This window comes from Thunnus maccoyii, chromosome 13 (assembly GCF_910596095.1).
Source record: "Thunnus maccoyii chromosome 13, fThuMac1.1, whole genome shotgun sequence".
Lineage (NCBI taxonomy): Eukaryota > Metazoa > Chordata > Actinopteri > Scombriformes > Scombridae > Thunnus > Thunnus maccoyii.
Window position 1 is genome coordinate 21,443,952 of NC_056545.1, and position 27,348 is coordinate 21,471,299.

General features: G+C 39.6%; 2 protein-coding genes and 1 long non-coding RNA gene across 6 annotated transcripts; 1 reads left to right on the plus strand and 2 right to left on the minus strand.

The window, feature by feature from the left end:
• Positions 1-1,848: 1,848 nt before the first annotated feature.
• slc25a15b (solute carrier family 25 member 15b) lies at positions 1,849-9,939 on the minus strand. Of its 4 annotated transcripts, XM_042430837.1 has the most exons (9): positions 9,918-9,939; positions 8,725-8,805; positions 8,394-8,451; positions 4,426-4,526; positions 3,831-4,089; positions 3,593-3,730; positions 2,612-2,787; positions 2,168-2,326; positions 1,849-2,038 (listed from the first exon to the last, which is right to left on the minus strand). In XM_042430837.1, the coding sequence occupies exons 4-9, from the start codon at positions 4,478-4,480 to the stop codon at positions 1,920-1,922; spliced, it is 906 nt and encodes a 301-aa protein (XP_042286771.1). In that variant the 5' UTR covers positions 4,481-4,526; positions 8,394-8,451; positions 8,725-8,805; positions 9,918-9,939; the 3' UTR covers positions 1,849-1,919. The 4 variants fall into 4 exon arrangements, with proteins under 4 accessions (XP_042286771.1, XP_042286772.1, XP_042286770.1 ...); XM_042430838.1 differs by lacking the exons at positions 8,394-8,451; positions 8,725-8,805; positions 9,918-9,939 and adding an exon at positions 6,251-6,337 and having other exon boundaries at positions 4,426-4,522; XM_042430836.1 differs by lacking the exons at positions 8,394-8,451; positions 8,725-8,805; positions 9,918-9,939 and adding an exon at positions 6,251-6,337.
• On the plus strand, positions 5,247-17,120 carry LOC121909960. Its single transcript, XR_006099560.1, has 4 exons — positions 5,247-5,328; positions 6,243-6,358; positions 6,457-6,543; positions 17,035-17,120. It is a non-coding gene; the product is annotated as an uncharacterized LOC121909960 (long non-coding RNA).
• si:ch211-284e13.4 (insulin receptor substrate 1-B) lies at positions 17,120-26,115 on the minus strand. Its single transcript, XM_042430835.1, has 3 exons — positions 24,744-26,115; positions 20,071-23,223; positions 17,120-17,205 (listed from the first exon to the last, which is right to left on the minus strand). The coding sequence occupies exons 1-3, from the start codon at positions 25,090-25,092 to the stop codon at positions 17,198-17,200; spliced, it is 3,510 nt and encodes a 1,169-aa protein (XP_042286769.1). The 5' UTR covers positions 25,093-26,115; the 3' UTR covers positions 17,120-17,197.
• Positions 26,116-27,348: the final 1,233 nt, after the last annotated feature.

Genomic DNA, 27,348 nt, shown 5'->3' on the forward strand with positions numbered 1-27,348 from the left:
GTCAGAGAGAAACATTTCTGTGCGGACACGCCTTTGTTGAGGTAGACATAAAATAATAAAATGGAGTGTTGATGATTCCTCTAAAAGAAGCTGGTTAAAGTCTATAATGCAGCATTTCTGAAGTGTTAAAAACTAACAGCATTTAGATCTAAAAAATTAGTTAGTATCAGGATTTAAGATGTAAACACTATGTCAAAGGTGTTGTTCAAAAGAGATGGAGTGTGGCAGTTTCAGTTAAGTAAAAAAAAAGAAAAAAAGAAAAGGAAATGGCAAAGACCAAATCCTACACATGATAAGATTCAAAGCTTCAGCTGGAGTTTTGATGAGGTTATATGGCTGCAATCTCAGAACCTATCAGCTATATGTCTGACAACGATTTAGCCTCTGGGGGCAACAGCCAATATTTTTCCAGTGTGGCAAAAGGATATCCAGATAACAGATATCCAGGCCAAGACTTCCTGTTCCGTGAGGCGGTTGTTGTTTACAGTCCGATTAGCAACGAGATGGTGCAGACGACATTTTGGCTAAATTCTATAAACAGATACATGCATATAAATGCAGATGCATTTTAAAAAAGCTAAATCATAGTCAGACAATAGCTGGTGGGTTGCTCTTTTGGTCTCCATACAGACTCTTTACCTTCATGCAACCAAAGCCCGCTTAAATGTGATTGGTCAATACTACTCAGACTACAAACAGACACCAGAATGCTTCCGGTACCAAAATCTTGTTCTACAGATTCTGCATTCATATGCAGATATCAGTTTACAGAGATTAATATGGCTGTAATACTTCACTTCCAGTTCACCGCTCCTTCATATGACAAACTTAGGGATGCACGATATTATCGGCACGTCATCGGTATCAGCCGATAAAAGCTCTAAAATGAAATATCGGCATCAGTGAATTCTGCAGATTATGAGAAGCCGATATGTCACCTTCTCCAACGCTGCCTGACAGTGCTCCCCTCGATGGACTGTGTCACCCTGACGGTCCTGGTGCTTCCCACGCAGGCTTCACTTCACTCAGCTGCCCGTTTGTTATTCACATTAACGTGGGAAGAAGCAGCTGGTCTGACGGGCAGCTTGAGTGAAGTGGAGCCTGTGGAGGAAGTGCCGGGACCGTCGGGGTGAAACAGTCCGTCGAGGAGCTGTAATGTTTGGCCGCACAGATAGGAAACACTTCGGCTGACAGGATGTACCCATGGATGTATTATAAGAGCTGGATACCGGACTAAAAATGGCACCCATTCAGTCCTATAGCTCAGCCGGTGCATACGCCAAAAAAAGTTTCTAGCTTCCAGGTTTGCTTGAGCGTGTACATTGTGATGACGTCATGGATTTTTAAATCACTTTTCTCGGCAGTTCGAGGTGTCCTGTCAACAGTTTTACAGACGTCTCTTTTACAATAGTGGTCTATGGGGAAAATGCTTTTTGGGCCATAAGGGGATTTTTTTGCTGCAATACCCCAAGTGGCCACTGGGAAAAATTGGCTGCAAGGCTGAGCAGAGGTGCCCTATCCAGCTCTTATTATACATCCATGATTGTACCACTCTGTTTTGAGCAAAAATGTCTTCTTTTTGGTTTATAATGGTGGTTGGCAACCAGCATATTAGGTGCATTACCACCACCAGAGTGTAGACCAGAGATTAAATCCTACACATTAATCCTGTCTGTCTAATAAACTCAAAGAAAACTCTATTGCTCGATCCACTTGGCAAGTTCATTAAAATTTTAACGCTGAGCTCCTGAACTCCAGTCTTCCTAAGTTCTTCCTTTATATATTGTCTTTCTATGCTTGCATACATAATAGTCTCCTCAGCCAGCTGGAAAAAAATATGTGCATATATCGGTATTGGCATCGGGAATCGGCCACAATGAGTTGGAAATATCGGCAAAAAAATCCAATATCGTGCATCCCTAGTCAAACTGCTTCATCATGAGCTTCCGGCTGGCCTCGTAACCCAGAAACAGGGCTCCGTTAGCAGGAAAGGTGCGGACCATGGTGGGGGTGAGACCAGAGTAAAGTGCCCTCACACCTGAACACAAGAAACAGAAAAGATGATGTTCTGACTGACATAGAAAGCTTTCAACAGCAAATCTGAACACCAAACATCCCAGTTAAGATAATAGAAAGAAAGCAAACATCAAACCCCACTTCTGCCTACCTTCAGTGCGCGCAATGGTCATGAAGGTCTTGAAAAACCCTGCCTGTTTGCCTGTCATAGACATGACCTGGATCCGAGACTTGACACAGTCCATAGGATAGACCACCAGCCACAGGCACGCCCCTCCAAAACCACCACTGAACACGATCGGAGCCACACCTGCAACACACACAGTAACACCTGTTAGTAACTCATTTCAAAATTACAATATGCATTATATTATAAGTAGTATAAAAACATAATAAATGGTTTATAACACACTATAATGTAGTTATAAGCAGATATGAGGATAATTTAAGTGCTTATTAATGCACAGCGTTGTAAACAATAACAACTTATCCTATGAAGACATATTCTACATTATTACAACTGTGTTTTACTATATTGTCATGAATGTGAAATAATATTTTCTGTGGTAGTGAAGGCAGAACGTTTTGCCGGTACCTATGTCGTCTTTGTCACATTTCATGTAGTCTGCGAAGGTGGTGCGGCAGAGCTCATAGGCACCGAAGAAGCAGAAGTAACCAGGGACCTCTCTGGCTATGGTGGTGGTCAGACCCTGGAAGAAGCCCTGTGGCCCCTCGTTCCTCATGATCGATTTCACCACCGACCACACTGTGCTTCAGACAGAGCAGAGAGAGGTACGGCTGTGTCAGTGCACACACACACACGCATGCACACACTAAAATAGTACGTGCAGACAAATTTGTCAAAGAAAAACACTTCTGCATTCTAAATTGTTTTTGTTAAATGCACTTACCAACTTGAATGAAACACTTACTCATAACAATATTAGCATGAAATAATAAATAAATAAATAATAAATTAATGTATTAATAATTGTGTTGTAGGGTATGTGAACGGTATGTTCTGGAGATAAACAGAGTAGATATGAGATGTCCAACTCACTCAATCTAAAAATGTCTGAAATCACCACAGATTACACAGAAAAAACTAAAAAATAATTGGGATTGGATTTGTTTTCCAGTTGTAAAAAATCCTGATTTGGTGAGTGCATCATTTCTGAATCTGTTGACACTTCTTTCTCTGTTTTTCATAAGCACATACCAATGTAAAAAAAACATTCAGGTAATTATTTAGATAAATATATGTGGGCAAACGACTATATAAGTCTACAGCATCAAACAAAACTGGACTTTTAGTTCTTTGAATGTCAATCTTTTAAGTTTTAGTTGTACAGTATTCACTATATCTTTTGATTAAAGTCTGTTCTAAATATATTTGAATTTGGATGATGGTAACATCTGTATCAGCATGTTGTTATTCTATATATAAAGCAGGTAATTTTTCAGAACGACTTCTACTAATAATACACTAGATATAAGCCAAAATTGAATCATAAACTTTGTGTAATGTAAAAGTAAATGACCAATATAATATTAAAGAACTATTTAAACTACTTACTTCTGGCTCTTGGCAATCTTGCCTGATGCCTCCATTTCATACATGGCTTGCAGTCGACACTTGACAAGCTCAGTGGGGCAGAGTACCAGCGAGGAGAAGATGGACGCTACAGAGCCGGCGCAGGCTTTCTGCATGTCACTAACAGTGAGGAAAGAATAAACAGAAGACACTTAAGAGATCTTACATGTACCCTCAGGGTAAACAAGAAAGACAGCCTGGGTGAGATCTCCCTCCCTACCTCAGCGCAGCTTCACTGTGCAGTCCAGCCGTGAAGCGGACGACCTGCTGGCAGAAGCCGTAGCTCATGAAGAGCACAGAGTTCTCTGCAATGTTGGCCATCAGTGCTGGCGTGGTGCCTTGGTAGAGACCGCGCAGACCCACTTGTTTGTAGGTGGACACGACGCAGTGGATGAAACCCCGGTACATATTGGGAAAGGTCTGCATCTTGACCTTTGCTGTGTCCAGAGGCTGCCCGCTGAAGACACATGCAGCTCCCCCTTGGAGGAAGACAGTGAAAAAACTGTCAGCAACAGAAGTGATCCGTACACAGACATGGTAGAAGAAACACAGACAAGAAAAATCAAAGATTGCACACAGCACATGCACTGCAAAGACAGATAAGAATCAGATAGGGCTTCACAGAGGGTTGCACTCCACTGAGCAGTCAATGGAAACACAGAGAGAAATGAGCCGGAAAAAGACAGGAGTCATCAAAATGCTCGGCTACGGCAGACACAGCTAGTTAGTCGTTTGATCAAGGAGTGGAAAGCAGGAGTGAGCTGATTTCGTGGATGTGAAGTATTGTGCATGCTGTATAATGGTGCTGTGGTTACCAACGGCTCCTGCAGAGAGGTCAATGATGGCCTGGACCACTGGGTGTGGGGCCATGGTGTCCAAGAAGTTGTCAGAAGAGGTTTCACTTTCTCTCGGCTACCTAGTAAAAAAAGGGACATTTTACTTTCTAATCCACTCACAACCTCGGCTACATTCCTGCATCGTATTACAGCACTTGTCTTACTAAAAAAAAAATGCAGAATATAATCAGACCAGAGTCCGGGACAGGCAGCAGCAGCTGTGTTATACAGGTCACAACAATAAAATCTGCCCTTGTAATTATTAAGGAGTTTGTATGGAGACGGAAAAACTGCCATGTTTAATGAAATGCAAGCATAGAAGTAACTTCACTACACAGCCATCAAATAGTACAAATATCAAGTTTGTATTGACAATAATTTGACAAGTGTGGAGTCTTTCTAAAGAGCATAATCAGCCATTTAGAGTACCTTTGTTTAAGACAATCTAGAGTGACCTCTGTCCTCTCAGCCTTTTGACACCTTTAATTACAATGTTCACCTGTCTAAAAACTCAGGACATTTTAAGTGTGTGATTATGAACATTTTACAGAGGTGTTTTCAATTCTACTAAACCACACAGTACACCAGTGGCAGTATTTCTTACTTTGAATGATACTGTAGCGCTCCTTCCACTGCAGCACTGGGTTGCACCAGTTATGTGGAAGTTCTCTCCTAAGTTGGGTGTGAAGTCGACACTTGTGGTTTAGTAACAACTAGTTAGTTTGTAACTAAACCAGCTGCTAAAACTGATTGCACCACGATTATTTGGGGCATAACCCAACTAGTTCGTGTTAAGTCATAATTAAGACAAATGGCCAATCAACGATCCATCGTCTTGGTTACCGTGAGCATTAGCTTCCTGGCTGGCATGAGAACATCGCAGTAAGTTAGCTCGATACTAAAATATTATAACAATAAATTAAATCTCTACTGGATTACTGTGTTGTAAAATGGCATGCAGTTAATGAGAAATGATGCTGTGTGGCAGAAAAACTGCTGTTCTGCTGTGAGTATAATTCTGTGATATTTTATTATTTAACCTCGGGGCATGTCTACCTTACGGAGCCTCCCAAACGGTGGAACAGGTTATTATCTTGTGCATACAAGATGATTATCTTGTGGGAACAGGTTAATATTTGTACAATAAGGGCCCGATAGGCCTACGCCTTGAAGACCACGGGGTTAAGTAGCATTTATAGCTTTTAATAGTTTGTTGATTTCTCAAGTATGTTAGAAACATGGTGGCGTTCATTGCTTTATATGAGTAGTCAATTTGCTATGTTTTTTACGGAGCCCCTTTTGTCCCAAAAGGTGGTATTTTTCTTATCTTGTGCGCACAAGTTAATATCATGTGGGAACAAGTTATTATCTTGTGCGCACAAAATAAAAAATACCACCTTTTGGGGCTTTAGGGGCTCCGTACTACCAGTTTAGTTGTTACTTAAGAGTTATGTTCGTTTTCAGGCCTTTCTCAGTTTAACAGCGCTTACCAGCAGATGGTGACAAAGGCTGCTGTTTGCACCAAAATGAAACACATTTTAAGTATCAAATTGGCAAGACACGTACACTTTCACCGACTTCAAGGGAGAAAAAAGTGAGAGTAAAGTGTGAAACAACGTATCACTTTTACAAGCAAATAAAGAGCGCTAAGATATGTAGCAACCACCTCCTCCGCTCGCAAACAACCGCTAAGTTAGCAAAAAGCAGGATGAAAGTGACTGTTTTCTAGATGGCATATGTTGGCTTTGTATGTTTAAAAGCTCGACAAACCAACGGATAATTATAATAATATCAAGATACAGACCTTACAGGAGAGCGACCAGGTCAACTCTTGGCATCAAAGTGTCGCAGCTAGTTTCTGGTATCAACGTTAACCGAGTGAGCTGCTGACTGAAGAGAGCATCGTCCACAGGTGACTGCATGCTAACATACAACACCAGCCCAAACATACACAGTTTATCTCAATGTTATCTCATTTGCAACGTCTACCCCCATGGTCACCCGATGAAGTCAATGAATGGGTCGACCATCTGTGATCGTGAGTAAAGGTGATGATATTGAAGAGAACGAGAGCTCCCACTCTGCTCAGATTTCCAGGTACCAAAACAGTCCACAAAGTTATTCATTCTGCTCTGAATATGCTGTACAGTGCAACTCTGAGTGGTGAAAAGTAGCCAAGTACGTTTACTCAAGTGTAATTTTGAGATGCTTGTACTTAACTCGAGTATTTCCATTTTATGCTACTTTAGATTTCCTCTCCACTACAATTCAGAGGGAAATATTGTAATTTCTGTATATGATGAAGACGCAGTGAATAATATAACAAGCTTTTAAAATACAACACATTGTTAAAGGTGAAATCAGTGGTTTCCAACCTTTGTGGCTTTTGACATCTTACAAATAGCAGTGTGTAGTCGGGGTCACATTAGATGTCTATGAGTTGTTAACAGCTCCACCAAATAGTGATTTTTTCCTCTGAACTTCTCATATTTCAATTTTCATTTCAATAAATGTTCAAATGATCTAATATTTCCTCAAAAATTAAAGATCGGAGAAAAAGTCCAAAAACTGAAAACAGATTTGTGTATCAGAAATTTGTTTTTTCTTCTTTCCTCTCCCATTAATCATCTCACGACCCCTCAGATTTATCTGGTGACCCTTTTGAGGGGCCCGATCCCTGCGTTGTAAACCACTGGATACACACTGATGCTTCAGTATTAATAATCTAATGATGTCATATATAATAATATATCAGTCAAAGGGATGAAATGAGTATTTTTACTTTAATACTTTAACTACATTTTGCTGCTAATACTTTTAATTTAGTAGGATTTTTTTATGCAGGACTTTAACTTGTAATGGAGTATTTTTACATTGCTGTATTGGTGCTTTAGTAAAGGATCTGAGTACTTCTTCCACCTCTGTCAACTCTACAGTGTAGAAAGGGGACGACTATTACATAGTGTTAGTGATAATGATTGATAAACACAATTAAGTGTCTTGAATTAATAAGTATTTATGCAACATTGCACATTTATTATAGCATCCTGTTATTAATAATTCAGAAATAATTGCAGCCATAATCCATTATTCCCATTTTACCTCAGTTTAATAATAGTGTGTGTTGCATAAAATGTAAGCTACAGATACAAAGTTCAGAAACATCGACAGGAGTGATCCTCTCAAATGTACGATCTATGATAGGAAGGGTCATGAACGCTAAAGCTTCCGGTTCATGTTATAAACTCTGTGTTGTGATGCAGCCCCCCCTGCTGGTTATTTCTGAAAAAAACAAAGTTATTCCAAAGATATTTTATTACTTCCCAACTAAGATTTTGTTGTGAATCATGTATAATAAGTCTGTGGGTTTAAATTTTTGCAACTTTTGCACACCTTTTAACACGCCTCCTACAACAATATTTAACAATACAATCTTTGGTATTTGGATGAGCCATCAGATAATCAGCATGATTGTCTACAGTGGTGGAAAAAATACTCAGATCCTTAAAGTATCAATACCATAATGTAAAAATACTTCATTACAAGTGAAAATTCTGCATTTAAAATCCTACTTAAGTAAAAGTACAGAAGTATTACCAGCTAAATGTACTTAAATTACTAAAGTAAAAGTACTCGTTTTGTAGAAAGTCAGGCTTTTATTGATATATTAAATACATTTAACAAAGCACATTATTAATACTGACGAGTCAGTGCATGAACAGCGTTTTAGTGTTGTAGCAGCTGGAGGTGGAGCCAGTTTGAACTGCTTTGTAGGGGTCATAAGATCAATCTGAGGGGTTTTGAGTTGATAGATTGGGTAGGAAAGAAGATAAAGCACAGTTGTGCAACATAAATTTGGATTAGTTTCTCTGAACATTTCTTTAATCTTTGCATTTTTGTGAAATATTGGAGAATTTCACCTCTTTTGTCCTCAAACCATTTCTTACTCGAAACCATGTGAGGAGAAATGTCTTTTTGGTGGAACTGCAAACAACTCACAGACATCTGAAACAAAGAGACACAAATACACACAGAGTTTTTGTAAGGGGCCACAAGCCAAAAGGTTTTGTAACCACTGCTACATTCTTTAACAATGCAGTGTAATTCATAAGCTCATCATTATGTTATTTCATGTAAAATTTTCATCAGAGAAGTAACAAAGCTGTCAAATAAATGTAGTGGAGTGAAAAGTAATATTACAATATTTACCTCTGAAACATAGAGCAGTAAAAGTATCAAGTAGCGTGAAATGACAATAATCAAGTAAAGTATAAATACCTGAAAACTGTATTTAAGCACAGTGCTTCAGTAAATGTGCTTAGTTACATTCCCTCACTGATTGTCACTATGTGCAGTTTGCTGCAGATTCACAGGAAAATAAAAAGTTCAAAACATTTTCTCTTATTAAACTAACACATTTAGAGCATTGTGTATTTAGCAACTGTCAGACCTGAAAACAAAACTCTACATTTTGGATAATTCAAACTTTCAACAGTAACAGCAGGCGTTTACACAGGTAACTTACTTCGCCTGCCAAGAACATATGATAATTTACTGCCCACCTGATTTAAAATATACACAACTTCTCTGTAGTCTAACAGGAATTAAATGAATTTACATAGTTTCTGGGCAAACAGGAGAGAGAATGAATTTTACTAAGTATCTTTAACATCATTATGTGACAATAAGTCCTGAGGATCTTTCGACTTTTGCTCTCCACCTTCAGATCCATCTGTCCCATCTCGTAAGTGCTGACCGTTTTTTCTTTACAAAATCATAACAAGCCTTGTTTAATATTTACAAAAAACAGGCAGAAGCACTCATGAAACATTTACCCAACAAGTACATCAGACATAATCCAAACATTTACAAACATCTAATTTGTATAAATAGAAGAGCTTCTCACAATGTGCTGTTCTTGATCAGAGCTGCCCTGGGAGTTCTGCACTCTTAACTTCACAATCGGCTTTGTGCATAATTACCCTACCTACTGTATCATTAGGGTTGTCTGAAAGTACTTTCTCTTCCCTCCCACCTGCAGAACAGCACAGAGTCGCCATTAAACTGAAGTCTGCATTTGCTCAGTCAGTCATAGTGTCCAGTGTTTAAAACTCTTCCCTGAAACAGTGCAGTAGTTTATTCATAAGGCCTTCTGTATCTTGATGTGTATACCTGCTTTATCATTTATCAAACAAAGAAATATAACACTTGTACATGTTTTTGTACATGTTGCCTAAAGGTTATTCATCTGGTAAATTAGACCCTGTTGAGAATCTCTATAGCTATGGTGATACAGGCAGTGTCAGCACCACAGATTGTAAACATAGACTGTATAAAAATATTTAAAAAATTAGTTTTGATTGTAAAAGATTGTAAAAAAAAAAAAAAAACATGTGCATTTTTATTTTTTTAGTTTAGATAATGCCTGAACAAAATACTGTTGATTGTGGTCAGTTTTGAACCGTACTCACCTACTAACCTGTCGCAGCTGAAGTTCACAGTCGATGATAGGGGCCTCGCTCTCTCGCTTAACCACTCACTCGCTTACGCTCCGCCCTATTCTTTAAAAGGAGCTACGCTACCTGGTGTTTCCCAGGCAACGACACAGACGTTAACTCACGTTTCGAAACAGCGCTGCTCAGAGGCTCCCAAACGCTATTGATTTGCGAATGAATGGACATTTGGCGTTATTTTTGACATTTAAAAAATGATTTTTTGGCCTGGAGGGGGTACTGTCCTGTACTACTATAGGGGAAATACTGCTGTTGCTCCCCTGTTTTATTTGTTCTGGAGCCAGCCTTGAATACAGTTACATAGTTTAGTCTTTTAGGTAATTAATCTAGAAGAAACATTTTGAAAAACAAGCATTGTTTATGCTCTGCTCATGATTTTCACCATTATCTTTCTCTTCTCAAGCTGTTTAACTCCAACTGTTCTTAAATACCTTTTTTTATATAAATAAGTAATGAGTTATTGTCATTATATATTTAAACAGTCATATCAAGCCATGGCCATGTGCACAGGTGTTTTTCCAAGGTGGACCCTCTACTATCAAGAATCACCTAATGTGAGGCAGGATATTAGGGATGCAACTAACAATTATTTTCATTATTGATTAATCTGATTATGAAATAACTGAAAATTGTGAAAAATGTTGATCATAGTTTCCCAAAGCCCAGGGTGACCTCCTCAAATGTCTTCATTTGTCCCGACCAACAGTCCATTACCCAAAAATATTTTGTTTACTATCAAAGAAGACTAAATAAACGACAAAATATTCACATTTTAGAAGTTGGAATAATATTGACTAATCGTTGCAGCTCTACAGAAAATAATGAGCAGGTTATTCAAAGATGCCAGTAGTGGGTCTTTTTAACAGCAGACATTGACTTATTATAATAGGAAAAGCGCAGGTGTTGCTAATAGCACTAATGATGGCTCCGTTCAATTCAAGCGTCCCAGTCAGCTACGACAGAGTGACAGTGAGCCAGCATGCACAATACCAGAACCCTGAAACTGAAGCAGCTAAATGAAATACAGCCACCATTAATTTTATTATTTACACGTGTTTTTCCTACTGACATGTCAAATGTCTTCTGAGGAAAAGCTGTGTCGATAACAAAGTTTGAACCTGCCATAGCTAGAAGCGATAATGGTGTGTTGTTTACTAATAATTAATAATTCACTCCTTATTCTAACATGTTGTTGGTTTATTATTATATAAATTTAAGAGAGGGAACCATCACATCAAGAATTTCAAAAACAACAGCAACTTGTGTAATGTGAATGATGTGGCTACCAAAGGTCAAAACAGCTAATCAATTCTCTTGCTGTGGCTGTTTACCTCTCCCACATTATTGACATTAACAACCTATGGAATCCTGGTAGTAACTTATATAAATATTTGCCGTGTTAACTGCTGTATATATTAATCCACATAGGAGGGTTAATTCTATTCATTCCCACAACTTGGATATTTACTCTCTTGTTGACGTTTTTGAGGTTGTGATTTTCTTTATCCGACAGTATTAAGTTGGTTGGAAATAATTAAATCTGATTTTTCTTTTGTTCCTGCTTTGTGTTTGTAAGGAAAGCAAAGGCACCAGGGAGGAGTGTTGAGCTACTATCTACTATCCTCTTCACCATCATAGAGTGGTGATTTAATGGAAAAAGTCTGCTATAGTCAAACAACAGACTACACATAAAAAACCTCACATTGTTGTTGTTCACCTATGAACTTAAATGCTGCCAAAGTACCATCTGTTTAAACAGAGGAGCCTGGGATTAAATACATGCGCCCTCTGTCCACAGGCTTATCCTTAAAAACTCAGACCAGTCATGGCTTACAACAGTCTAGACTCACTGAAATACATGTTGCAACAGCGGATCGAGTTTTTTCAGTTTGACAGACACACAGTCAATAAAAGACACACAATGTTCGTTTTTTTTCGTATCACTTTGCCTTTTATCAAAAAAAAAAACATTGACGTTGTCTACATCACAGACAAGAATCATCAATATTCTGTTTTAAACAATTTGCCATGAACAGAATGAACCCCATGCCCGTCCCTCCCCTGGAGCAAACTCCTCTATACACAGTATACTTTACAGACCTATAGTTCCTGTTCAGTCTTTTTACATTTTACATCATTATCAAAGTAGTATCAATAGCTTTAAAATACATACAATGCTCTTTCCATTGTAATTATAATCGCTATCCTGATTGTACATACAGTATCATTTCCCACAGTTAGAGTCTTATGAGCAATTTTCAACGTATTGTTCCAAAATACTCTGAAAAGACAACACGAGACTCTGCATCTCACCAAACCAAAAATACTTTACAGGAATCTGATGGTCCGTAGATGAGAAGCGTTTTCATTCGACCGCCATATGTCATGAGTAGCAACACTGCAGAGAGCCTCACGCTGTTTAAGTAGTTTTGAATAAACAATACACCGAGCGATATTCACTCAAATCGTTCCTCCTATTTGACGTCAGTAATATCCTGAACCCTTCTCAGACTCTCCAAGGGGCTTTACTACCAACTGTTACGTCTGCTTGGATTTGAGATTATGAGGTACAGTCAGAGAATCTCGCTAATCCCCAATTAGAAGAGTTACATTGAATGAATAACAAAGAGATTATAAAAGATCACTTCAACAAAAGAGTAACACAAGTGTACCAGAAGTTATAAAAGTGGAACTAGTCCGTGTATTTGTATGGATTCGTTATACAAGAGTTTGGCAATAAAGTTCTCGTTGTTGAGCACAGACTGTTGGCAGTAGTGGGCTGTGCTCGATCAAAATACAGTACCAGTCAAAAGTTTGGACACACCTTCCCATTCACTTCAATGAGAAAGTGTGTCCGAACTTTTGACTGGTACGGCATGTTTTTTTCATCTCATAGGATTCAGATGCGACAAAGTTCCCGACAAATACCGCTCCAGCATGACGAGATTTAATCTCTCTGATAAGTCAAATTAAAAGATGTTTCGGTTCGACGGTAAAAGAACCAGATTTTCAAAAATTAAGCTTTGTTTTAGTTCAGTGTCAGAGGTCTTCAACCCTGCATGGTCACACATCTCAAGTCTGAAGCTCAGAGATCACAATTCACACAGAAAACTTCATGAGGGAAATGTCACCCAGGTGTTGCACATCTCTGAATACTAAATAAATGTGTGGAAGACTTGGTTTTCCAGGAGCTGGTTTGAATTTCTCTCTATCTCTTTCTATCATTGAGATAACTGAAAGTGACAGAACATAACTGATTAATAACCAGACACCGGTAATCACAGCCAGGCACTTGAGTGTCCTTTCAGATGCGAGTCGAGGGCTGGATTTTGATTTATAAATCTGTCAGTCATGTTGTCGCCGAGTGAGGAAACTATTAACTGAGTAAGTATCTGCACCCTTTTTTACCTCTAGGATTAAAAGACTCAAATCAGTTTTTATGTGGAACAGCGTGCAAGTGCAGTTATGTATATAATATCTGCAACCAGGTCAAAATGATTTGGTTAGCGAGCCTCGTGAAAAATAAAAGATTCAATCTAAATGTGGGAAAAGCTACCAGTGTCAAAAATACATCAAGAAAGCCTTCTTCATTTGTACCCTGTATACACACAGCCAGAGCCCTGGATTGAAAGAGCTTGTTTATCGCAATTAGTTAAGTGTTTGGCATTGCAACACGATTTTTTAAAATATTTGCTTCCAACTGATTCAATGTACATTATAACTAATGTCACAAACTAGCCAAACTCCTCCAGCGGCTCTGGATACAGTACGCAACCAGTCATCAACTATAAGTCACATTACCTTAAGAAAAACACTGTTTGCTTAAAAAACGTTTGACTCCATTGAAATTTTCAAAACATATCTTTTGGCCCAGTGGCTATCAAGTGAAAAAGGGATTTTTTTTTTCTTCTTTTAAATCAGATCTATGACTGACTTTGTGTGTCTACTCTTTACAAATCATCTTTAGAGTAGATCTTTGAATTGTGGTCAGACTTCGTATTTTTTTCTCTTTTTTTTTTGGCAATTTGTTTGACAGCAGCAGAAATGTTATAAATGGAAGCAATGAGAAAGTAATGAGTGTGTTGTGAGCAGGAATGGCACTGTCTCATAGTTTAGACCGAGTCACACGTTTAAGTGCAGAGAGAAAAAGAGAGAGTGTGAGAAAGAGGAAGTAATATTCACACCTCTGGGAACTGGATCCACATCCAAATAATAATCACAATACACAAGCATGTTAATACTGTTTTAGCAGTCGACCACCAGTGCCGGCTGCTCTAAGGAGTTCAAATCCCCTTCGTTCATGTTTGTTTTGAGGTACAAAATATACTGCAAACCTAAATTAGTGCATATATTTGATTTTCTGTCCAATACGGAGTAAATCTATTTTATTAGTGGACAACTTATCTATTTATTTGTTTATTTCCTGCACTAACAATCACCTCAGATGGATGAACAAGGGGCTGGTTGGTAGTGGATAAGATTTTTAAAAAATGGACAGTAAGACCTGGTGTGGATACATCCCAGGGTGTGAAACTACAAAGAGAAAGAGAGAGACAGAGAGAAATAGATGGTCTTTTTTGTGTGTGTTTGTGTGTGTGTGTGTGGTTTTTTTGGCCAAACCTCAGCTTGACGAAGCCAAACGAAAGAGCGAGGGAGTGCTTACATCGTGGCTGAAGTGTTAGGCACCGCAAAAAAGTAAAATGAGATTTTTTTTTTCATGTTTCTGATAAAACACAGTAAGGCAATTTGATTATGATTTACTGATAGCAATATACCGTCTGTCTTCTGAAAAGTTAAAACATATTCACAATTTAGACTCGGGAGAGAAACAACCCATTTTAAGATTACCTGTGTAAAAACAGCTACAATCAAAAATGAGGCACTTTATAAAAGAGTATATAGATATCTAGGCTATATAGTATTAATCATTATATGTATACTGTAGATCTTATATACCATTGTAATGTGTCACTTTATATTAGAATTGTGTTAACTGTTATGCAAATGAGGAAAACAAACTACAGTATGTACTATAGTTAATGTTGTTCTACTTGTATACTATAGTATATACTATAGTATAATATACAGTTATAATAGAAAAGCACAGTTGCCAAAAAAGTATTTACACTTTGACTTTTTGCACGTTTTTTTGTGCTCCACATTCACATTCATAATGCATTAAATCTTATTTGGTTGTAATCAACTCAAGTGCTAAAATTCATGTGGATATTTGAAATTCAAATAGATAAAAAATCATTTGTATCCTGTCATCTTGCTGGCAAATCTGTCATAGGTGTGATTTCATATTTAGGCTGTAGCTACTGTATTTAAAAATGTTTGCTTTTCAAAACTGCAGTATTCTGTTTCCCTCACTAACAAGTCTGTTATCAGGCCGCTTCAGCACATCCCAGTGAGAACATTTACATACATACAATCTAATTATTGTTCTTACTGCGTTATTGAAAACAATTTGATTAAGTTGTTTACATGCACAGCAGAAGAATGTTATGTTAATTTGGCCATTTTTATGCAATGTTGCATACTGTTATTATTGAATGAATGCATCTGGGACTGCTTTTCTACAGGATCTATGTCACATCAATCATTTCCTTAAAATACTGTCATGCTGCATAAAAAACTGTGGCTTTAATGTGACTTTTCCTGCAGCATTTAAGCTGCAACACAAATACAGCATTGGGTACCTCCAAGGAAATGTCATTTTTTTGTTTGTTTCTTAGCTGCAGTTTGCACACACTAAATTATTAAAGTGTAAGTGTGTTAATATAATTATATATATTTCAGGATGAAAATGGCCAAATTTTGTTTAATGCAGTGCAGAAATTATTTTTAAGAAAGATACAGGGCAGTATAAGGGAATCCTGTATAAGGGAATCCACCAAATACTCTAAAATACAGCCGAGATGCTTTGACTAAACCTTTATACTGACAACATTTGACAATCAGCCACAGGACATGACAGGACATGCTTAGTTTATGCATAATCAAAACTGGGGCTGTATAAGCATGTATCTGGTGCAAATGCACATCTGGAGCTTTAGGGATAAAACTTAATTGTGTGTGAAAAACACAAAATTACAGCATGACCATTGTGAAAGGATAAAAAGAAAACCGTTGTTTCATCAGTTGCAACCTAAAGATCTGAGCTGACAGATGTCAACTGCAATCTGAAAATGCATATGTAGTCATATAATGTCCTGTTATAATGTCCCATTATACACTCCTATGGATTTCACAAAGATTGCATAAGCTGTGTGGGATTTTCACACAACCATTTTCTACTTGTGTGGAGAAGCTGACAGGAAACATAAAACATTATATCTAGATTTTATTTATATAACATGATTTCAATGCCAAAGAAGTGTACTATATTACACCTCAGAAATTAAGGATTTTTTAGCAGTAGCACAAGAAAAGCGGTCAAAAAGTATAAAGGCTTTTTTGGGCAACTGTGTATAATAAATCAAATATGTTTACAGTGACAAAGTGTATGAGTGTGTGAAACCTCTGCCAAGCTGTATTTCCTTCTTATTTTGAATCAAAGTGACACCTGATGATCATCTAACTTAGAATACGGACAAAGGCCGATGATACAAAAATATAAACCTTGTGGATTTAAGGTTTCCACGGGACTCCAAAATGCAGCTGAGATTGTGTCAATGTACCAGCTGCCATTTTGAGCCTTGAGTTACACTTCAATAGATTTGCTCATGTACCAATCAAAATCATTTAAATTGTTCTTAGAGTATATCTTGAGAAGATGTGGCACCATCAAACATTAAGTCTAGATACAACAACATCTTGTATGATTCCCTGAAAGCCTTGTTGAACTATGACTTTTCCTGCATGATTGTTGGAGTGATTGTGTCAAATTGTCATTGTTTATCCATATTACATTAAGTTAAAAGATGGTCAAATGTCATTTTTATTCAAAACAAGGCAAAAAACAAAACCTTTTCTTTACCCTGTGTCTGTGTGTGTGTGTGTGTGTGTGTGTGTGTGTGTGTGTGTGTGTGTGTGTGTGTGTGTGTGTGTTTGGCACACGTTTGGTTGACAGAAAACAGCAGACGGGTTGGGATGAGTTTTCCAGGTTTCCAGTGTTCAGACTCCAGTGTACAGTTCTGTTGTGGCAACAGATCGGGCTGCCGACCATCCACTCACAGACTGAGTGTGGAGCTGTTGCACCAGCATCACACTCAGCTCCAAGATGAGGACGCAAATCAAGAATCTGGAAGAAAAGAATCAGAGGCAGGCAGGAATTTAAGTTACTCTACTTATTATTGTAATTGACATTATATTCAATATTATACCACACAAAATGTTACAGAAGGTGATGCAGTCTAAACAAGATTATATATTCTCTAAAACATATTGCTTTTGTTGAATCTAAAGATCCTTCTTGCTGCTTGGGTAAATATCACATGACGCATGATATCTTTCTGAAAGGATTTTCTGATTGGAGTCTCATGCACACTGTTGCAGATGTCAATATTATGTGTCTTATCTTTGTGTCAGTTCCAGGGATTTTGAACCGTTTCTTCTTTTTAATGAACCACCCAAACAACATAAAGAGCTATGTCAGCAAAATAAAGGCAGTGGCAGCAAGCAAACATCTGAGCATTATAATTAACAGCTTGCAATTACAATGATTTTTTTCTCTTGTGGTTTACAGAGAAGCGGAGTTACCGTATAAAATAACTATTAAAGAATAACCTCCCCAAGCAACCACAAATAGTTTATACATCAAGGGAAGCTCAGGCAAAAGTGCTGATAAATCAACCTGCGGTTTGAGTAGCACTGAGTCAGTCTAACCACTTGCTCCGACCACTTTGAGAGCCAAATGATTGTCTGTAACTTCATCGCTCCGGCTGTGTAAAAGAGAAATCATCTGCACTATTTCCTGGTTTTCCAACCAGCTGAGGAAGATAAGTTCACCTGTATATGTTTTTGTATTCTTTTGTGAATACTTTACTAGATATCTGTGTCTACACTCTTCTATAGAGGTCCATCTGCTCTGTTTTTCAATGCAAGTATTCATCATTACAATTTTACACTGAACTTATCTGTCTGGTTAATATTCAATTGGAGTATATGAAGTTCACCAGCTCTGGAACAGAGGTAGGCTGTAGTGTTGTTCACTAATAAGTATTCATATTGGTGTAAGATGAAAGATTAAACAAAGATAATAAACTATTTAAAAACATCAGGCATCACTGAACCAGACTTTGTATCTCTCCTCCAAATACGTCAGACATTAAACTGACAAACTTTTAAGTGTCTATAGAGCCAAAAAGTCTTCAGCTATGTTAACATGAACACTTTGCTCATAATGCTGCTTTGGCAATACTACAATTAAAACATGGGGCACAAATTAACATCTTAATCTAATTATGTTTTTTTAATAAACATTTCATTTGAAAGTCTAATTAAATTGTAATTAAAACAGGTGCAGTGATGTGATATTGGCAGCATTATTTGAGTGTTGATTGGACATAAAAAACAAAAAAAACAAAACAAGCCTGTGTATTTGAAGTTTTATAAACTGCAGTGCATGCACAGTTTTGACATTCACCATCTTCCATACATCCAGCCTTAATATATTGAGTTCCATGATTACAATATGGCTGCAGTTAATGAAAGTGGAATAAACAGTTCGTAGCTTATGGGAGAAGAGGCACATTCAATCATTAATCGCAGTGTGAAAATGACATGAAAGAGTAATTTACAGAATGTTAACAGAGCCTTCGTTTCCTTGCTATGCATGTTAAATGCATAAATAAACTATCCCCAATTACAATAATTAGGCAATTATTATGATTATACATGCACACGTAGAGACTGAATGGCATTAGATAAATCAATCATGCAAATGTTGTACCTGCTCTGAATAAATAAGAAGCACAAGTTGTTTGTTCCATTTACATTTAGTTTGATTAACCTTTACCTGTATATTTGTATTTTAATGTAAATATCCCTCTTAGAGCTTTTTCTTTCATTTCTTGACATGTAAAAGCAATTCATCTCTAATGTACTTCAGTATACATCAATCAAAAATATACTTAACACTAACCGTGAAATAATTTTCATCTGCGCACAATGTGAGGGAAACCTCAGAGCTGCCATGTGAAATCCTGCAGCCGATAGCACACCCACACATAAACATAAACACCTGGTCCATGTTCTGTCCCCTCTACCTCCATTTATGTGAAATGGCTCATTACCAGCAGACAAATCAATTGGCTTTGCTCTCTGAACACCCACTTGTGATAATAAGAGACTCTACAGACAACCCACAGCCTGGAAACACAGCGCTGCCCACCAGCTAGAAGCAAAGGTACACATCAGTAAAGGATGAAAGGGGAAGGAGTGACTAAGAGCCAGACATGAGTTTTGTCTGTGGATTATGCACATCACATAAAACGGTTACATCCAGCCTGACAAATATTACCAGGAATCATATAGTTTTCCCTTTCACCTTTTTGGAAATATTTATTTCACTTTAATTTGTTCTTATAACACTTAAAGACAATGCATCTTAAATAAAAAGCATAATTTTGAGTATAATTTGGCTGTCATCAGCCAGTTTTGCAATGAATACATTAAGAATACTGAAAAAAGAGTTTCTTCTACTTCTTCAGCGTCTTCTACTGACAGAGGAGGAGACATATGGTAAAATACACTGAATTCTTTTTTAAGGTCATTGACAAGTGCATGTTTCCTCCTAATATAACTATTCAATTTTCAGTTTCAGAAATCACATCAGAAACTATTTTTTTCATTGTTTTAAAATAATTTCCATCATTGTCCTGTATTGTTTTGTTTGTTACAGTAACCACTGTGTCTTTTAGTTGTGAGGCCAGAACTGACACCAAAAACCTGATTGTCTACAAGCAGAACAAATATAGGTGCCACTACAGACAACCTTATGCAAGGTTCCTCATACTATAATATCATAAAAGATGGTGCATGTGAATATAGGGAGCTCAGCACATAAAATCCACCTTAGATGTTATGATAGATGGAAATTTTTCTTTACACACCCAAATAAATAGATGTTTAAAATGAGATGGGTTTGCAGACTAGTAGTGCTTACCTTGACTGTCGTTTCTACTATTCTGGTGTGCTCTCAGTTCTTCTGACTTATAGAAATCAATACTGGCATAAGTGTTGAGGCTGGAGCCAGCACTGCTACCCATAGCGCTTCCTCCAATGTTGTAGGCGGCAGAGGTACGCTCCACTCCAGCTTGAGGGCTCTCCTTAATGGCCAAGTCAAGGTCAATATAGTTAAGGCCTTGTTCAGACGATGAGGTGGAGGCTTGTGGTGGAGGTGTGGCAGACAAACTAGCTGCCTGCCCGTCCTCCCACAGTGAGCAGTCCAAACCATGCCGATGGCTCGCTGCCTGGCTGCCCTCTGGGAAGAGGGAGGTAGAAGAGGGTGGGTGGCGTGGCAGAGAGGGAGGTGAGTTAAATGTCTCTGAACGGTGGCTTCGCCGTCCCTGCGGGTCACCTCGGACCAGTCTGCTGCTCCGCTCAGGAGACTGGAAGGACTTGACTGGAGAAAAGCCTAAACCTGTCTCCTGCTCCATGGACACGGATTGACCAGAGTGGATGGCAGGTCTTGCTGAAATGCTGGGATCTGAACCTTTGTTGTCCATAAAAGGTGTAGTGATGTCTGTTGGCATTTCTGCCATCTTTCCTTTTGATCGGTACCCGGCGTTGCCCTCTGCAGCCAGAGGAGAGGACGTGCCGTGTTCATGTCGGGCCTTGGGGGCAACAGCTGGTGGGCCCTGTGGGGTGCTGAATGTGGACCTAACAGGAGTCAGGGGGGTTGAGGACTTCCCTAAATCCATGCTGACATATTCAGCAGAGGTGGACAACGGTGCAGAGAAGCTGCGGGGAAGGTTAGCAGGATTATCGTGGCAGAGGAGTGGTTGATTCATGGGCCTTAAGGTTCCATGGATCACAGGTTGCCTACGTTCGGACCCCGCACGTCTTCCTCCGTTATACTTATTGTCTTCCTTGAACACAATACTGACATACTCACCGACGTTCTGAGACACCAGTGGCGGCAGATTCTCCTTCACCCTGGGCAGGGTGTTTGCTTTAGTAATGTCTGAAGACACACTGAGGGGACGGCCCCTCCTTTGTTGCTTTGGGCTCTTACTACTTGAACCACGTTTTTGGTGGTGACGGCCATCTTTTGTGCTTGTTCCTGCACTCTTGTATTCTGCTCCAGTTCTTAATAAACTTAACCCTCTCCCTGCCGATATGGACTTGTCTTCTAGGCTTTCACTGCTGGCTGAGCTGGAGGAGAAAGAAGAAGAAGACATGGAGAGTTGGCAGCCTCCTGCAGAGCCCACTGCTATTTTGTTTCTCTTGCTGTATCCCACTCCCCCTCCCCTTCCAGCACCATCATGCCCACTGCTGTCCTTTTTTCCTTCCCCTTTGTTTAAATCCTCCTCAAAGCGAGTATAGAGAGTATGTTGATAAGCTCGTGGCAGGGAGAAGTATGAATTGAACATTTTTGGTTGCAGTTGGTGTTGCTCAGGGTGGGAAGGTGGTGTGCTGCAGGCAGAGCGGCTGCTGACAGGTGAGATGTTCATATAGTCACTGGCAGCCCGGCTCTCCATGCTCGCCCTGCTATCCCACATGCCCAGTCCATGTAGGTCTGTGGAGCTGCTACTATTGGGGGACATGACCATGTAGCCCTCTGAGCTGGGCTGGCGGATGTGTTGAGGGGGGGACACATTGTTGTTGGGGGTCATGGCCATGTATTCATCATCTGCCCCAGGTTTAGCACTGGCATCAGACATACCTATCGAGAGAGATAGTGAAACAGGAGGAGATGTCACTCCAGGCAGCATTGACATATAGCCACTATCCAAAGCTGCTCCTGCATCCACTTCTCTCCTGCTTTTGTCAGCCCTCTTCCTATTCTCCCCTACCACATCAAGCTGCCCACCCCCCACTTCCAGACTCCCTGAGCCACGGTGCAAATCAGGTCTGTCTCTGTTAGCACTCTGCGACATGATGGCATATTCTTCATCATCCTCATCATCTTCATCTTTTCTATGTGGGGTCAGTCGTTCATGGGCTGCCAAAGGAAGGGAAGCCCTCTTACTTAGTAGTCTGCGTTCTGCCTCAGATTCCCGACTGGATGAGCGCCGCAAAATCCGTCGGCCTTTGGAGCGATGATGGGAACCAAGGAGACCTTCTCGCTGTCCCATGACTATATAGCTGGAGGAGCCTTCTCCATGTACATGATGTCCAGACAGACTAGGCACGAGCAGAGAGTGTTCCCCAGGACTGGAACCATATTCATCTGAGGAGCCGTAGTCGCTTGGTGAACCCGAAACAGAAACTCTCTGAGAAACACGAGGGTAGGAGCAGACTGTCATGCCTCCCACTGCTGCCCCCACCAGACCACACTCTGAGCCATGACCAGAACTGGAGGACAGACTTGGTGCAGGAGAGGGAGCAGGGTTTGGTGTGTAACGTGCAAGACTGAGGGTAATCTTAGCAGGGGTTGGGGCCCTGGTGGGCTTGGGCCTCAGTGTTGGCGTAGTTGAGCAGGAACCATTAAGACTTGGGCTGGAACTGGCCCATGTTCCTTTGGCACTTGCTCCACCCTCCTCTGACCTGGCCCCAATGCTGGCAGTTCGTGCCCTCGGGAATCCATGGCGTGACGTAGGTGATGTGCTGGTGCTGCTGCCTCCTGTTCCGGGAGTCTCTGTGCGGGCTCGTCTGGAGAAGCCCACCTGGCTGGGTGGCAGATTTGGATGATGACGACGGCTCGGGACACTGATGGGGTTTGAAGCAGTGCCGCCTCCACACGACGTTCCCACAGATTGGGATTTACTGCGCTGACGGAACTCTTCACTTAGAGCCTTCATGGCTTCCAGCAGGGTCTCATGCATGTTCTGAGCCACCACAGAGTCATCCACCTGCATCCAGAACTCTCCAGGGCCAGTAATTGCTGAGCGACCCACCTCAATGAAGAAGAAATTCTCTGAATGGCCACACCTGCGAACATTCATCAACTGCAACACCACCGCGGCCACATCAGAGTTGATTTTGACAAAGTTGACTGTCTTGTCAGTTAGGCACAGCCGGTAGATGCCCACTAAGTTCCTGGCATGTCCAAGACCTTTAGGCCAAACCTTAACCTGCCATACTTCTTTGAAGGTTGGAACAGGAGACGGAGAGCTACACTCTCCACTACTGCCATAGTCCTCAGGAGTTTTACCTAGGAAAAAAATAAAGAATTTTAAAAAATGAAGCCACAGAATGAATAAACACATCATGTATACATTATGAAATACCTTAAAAACTCAAGATTTACATGAAACACATAACCTGTTGAACTTTTGATCAAAGCCAAAATGACAAACAAACATAATGACACTAATAGGTCATAAGTAATATTCCTTTCTTTAAATCATTACTAAATTGCTATATGCAAAGATGTCTGCTCTTGTGTCAGCCAAGCAGCTGTGCTGCAGCTAATTCATCACCTTCACTTTTAACCTACAGCTCTATAATTAATTAAGTGTTAGGAGGTATAGAATACATCTACTGAAAAGCAGCATGCTCGATTGTCAACAATACACTGTAGATCAGATCAATGCCAATGACATGACATGAATTACAGAATTATAATTTTGTTTTTGTTTTTCCTTGCCACACAGCAGTCACTGTTATCTTCACTGAGCAACTGACAGCTACACTGGTTTGCTCCCACCCTCAAGAAAAATATTTAATTTATTAGATATGATGCGCATAGAAATCATTATAACTATATATTAATATGTGTCACTCTCCATTTGTATGTTCATATGCACATTATGGACAGGTATGCACTACAAATTAAATTAACAAAAGTGTTTTTATTGTGGCTGTCCCTGAGACATAATCTTAACAAAATGGGGGTCTGTACTCTAATGTGCATTTATTAATCAACGTTGGTTTTCCAGCATTAATCAACATTAGAGCCGGGCAAGCCCATCAGTGACTGAAATGCAAAGGATAACAGGGAGGGTGGATGGTGGTGTTCAGCTCCTGCATAAGGATAACAACGTAAACACGAGGATAACCAACAGAAACACATTTTACAGTGCGAGCGCACTGACGATGCCATCTCCTCCCTACCAGCAGCACCGTGCAACAGAAATGTAGGTTAGGCGAACGGCAGTCAGAGCTGTGCAGAAAAACAAAAACACAGGCACCAGCGGAGTGCACCACGATAGGCTACTACTATATGATGCATCCCTTGGATGGTTGCTATATGCCCACTGCGCCATGCAAAAATACACCGTCGTATGAAATGGGCTGCATTTCATTCAGAAAAGACGATCATCTGAATATTACTACATGTCGATGCTATTCTGTGCATCATATTTCATTATGCTGACATAAAATAATCCGGAGGTTATAACTGCATTAAACCAATGCTTATTAAGACTGTGCTGCACAAACACAGCACATGCCGCCCATAACGTGTTGGTCTACCCCGTTCAGTCGGATCCACCTGCCTCTTGGTGAAAAACACACCGTTCAAATTGCATTATTCAGACTAATTTATTCACATTAAATGACTAAGCTGGACCCGCAGCAAAAAAGATCCAAACAATTCGAGCCAGTGATCTGCAATGAACAATCAGGAATGGCCGAGCCAAATAGTGTATATGGAGAACAAACAGCCTACGGCAGGATAGGCCTGATGCAGAAACAGACAGTAGAAATCACATCACACTTTTCATATCTTACAGTTGCACTGGAGATCCAGCATTGCTTGGTACCACTCATTTTGGACCTCCTCGCTGTCTGCAGCGATGGCAAAGCTCTCGCTGCGGGTATAAAGGACTATCATGTGCTTGTTCTTGGAATCTGCCCGCTTGTTGATGTTGAAGCAAGTCTCCAGGTTCAGGACTTTTTTGGGCACAGGTGATTTACTGCGGAATTTCTTCTCGTTCTCATAATACTCAAGCCGAGCAGGACCTTGCTCCGAGGCCGCCCTCAGCACGAAGAATCGCCGGTGCATTGATTTATGCTTGCGGAGATAGCCGCTTTTCTGTACATCTTCATAATTCTGCTGCTCGGCTGCTTGGTTCTCCATGGCCAAAGCAGGGTGATGAATATTATAAGCCAATAATCTCAAGGAAAAAATCGAAGTCCATGTGTACTCCTCATTAATCCATTGCAACTACATCCCTCGTCCTCCTCCCCGTGTCCACATTTAAGTGTCCAGCATGTGTGCGAATGCTCAGGATGGGAAAAACAGCCAAAGCATGTTTTGGATCTGGTCTCATACTGTGAATCCAGCAGCTGCAGGAGGATCCGCGCACCGAGCGCGCACAGCGTGCACCGCTGCTCGTCCTGCAGCCCAGCCCAGTCCTGCCCGACCAGGTCCAACCACGGTGCATTCAGCTGCTTAAGGACGTCTCCTCCACCTGTCTGAGGTTGCCCAGTCTATACCCACAGCTGTCAAGTTAGAGGTAATAAAAACAGAACTTCCGGTAGATTTTTTCCAAATAAAATCCATACAGAGTTGAATCAGGCCTGTCTGCTTTTCCATCCTGCATGGGTTTCATCACTTATCCTGGTCAGGGACGATGCTCAAAATGGCCCGGAGGACATGGTTTGGCTGATTTTCCCATATTCTACTTCTTTGTGGAGTTGAATATCCAAAGCTAAAGAATCAATTGTCCATTTCAGACACATCAGACATCACGTGGCTCTACGTTGGATGTAAGAGAGGATTGTTAACCTTCTTCAAAAACTCTCTTTCTCAGTCACCTGTTGACTCAATCTTTTGACCTTTTCTTTTATCTACTGGCTCCACATCCCGTCAGTGAGGGACAGAAACAGACAGAAACATAATCCTGTAAACATCTATTCAAACATTATTGAAATGAAACAGAAGACTCAACAAATCACGACGAAGAAGTCAATGAGCATTTTAAACCTACATATCTAAACAAGCAAATTCTTATTGCTGCCTTCAGGATGACACTATCCTCCACCTGCATGTAAAAGTCATTGTTATAAGTCTTTTATCCCCCCCTGCTCTCTGTCTTCTCAGTTCCTCATAGGTATTTTTATGCTTTATGTTTTATTTTATTCTATTTTATTTTTATTAACATTTACCTATTTTACTAATCTATTTATTTTGTGGAGTATTTCACAATTTTATTTATTTTTTTAGTTATTTTTATTGCTTATATTATCTTTTATTATTTATATTTTATTACCATCTTTTAATGTTGTCTTATTTATTTAATCTTTTTTGCTTTTTTAATTTCTTTGGTGTGCATTACTCTTTAAATCCGTTTTTAACATCCTATATTTTGTCCATCGCTTGTAAAGCACTTTGAATTGCATTTGATTTGTTTGAAAGGTGCTATATAAATAAATTTTGATTGACTGATTGATATTACTTCCATTACTTTGTGTGATTTTTTTTTAGATATTCATATTTATTTATTAATGTATTCATTGCCAATTCCACTTTTTTTAAGATTTAGCATTTTATTGTTTGATTGTTTTTTTTTAGCTTTGTTATTAACAGTGAGTTGTTGTTTATTTATTTATTTATTTTTATTCTGTCTGTTGTGTGTGTATCTGGGTGTTGAGCTGCTGCAGGGATAAATAAACGTGCAGTTATTTCAGAATAGCGTCTACATATCGGCTACAGCTTTATAAGACCATGAGTTACAAAGTCTGTGTTGGTGCGACTAAAAACAACAATCTGAACAGTTTTTATTATGAAAGCCAGCCTGTTGTGTTTCCGTCTCCCTCTGGCTGACTTTACGCAGCTTCAGCTAGACTGGCACCTCCAAGCCGGTGCCAGTCAAAAGCCAGGGGGGCTTCAGGACTGATGATGTCCACAGAGGAACACGATGTTCAGCCGGGAAAGATTTCGTTTATGATCATGTGGACGAACAGTCAGTTGAGTGCATTCAGCATTTATTTGGGGGTATTTTACCCCGCTGACAAAAGACAGGAGGAAAACAACTGCAGAACATGCTGTTTGAGAGGTCAGGGCTGATGCAGCTAAAATAAAGGAGGCCCGATATACTTTTCGGTTGGTACTGTTGAATCTCATACAGCCATTATGTGCGAGAAAAAAGTAGCCTATGGCCCTGGAACTTACACAGATACATGGACATACTGTCACTCCATAGAGAGACTATTAGATAAATTTAGGAATATCCATGTTATAGTAATAATATAGTTTTACCAATTCCTTTTTAGTTCTTTGATTTAAATCTAAATTAAACGTAAACATATTTCAACAACAGCTAGGACAGCTGAAATTCACTGCCTTGACCATCGTTTGCAAGAAAAAAACAGTCTGAGTCGATTCCAATTA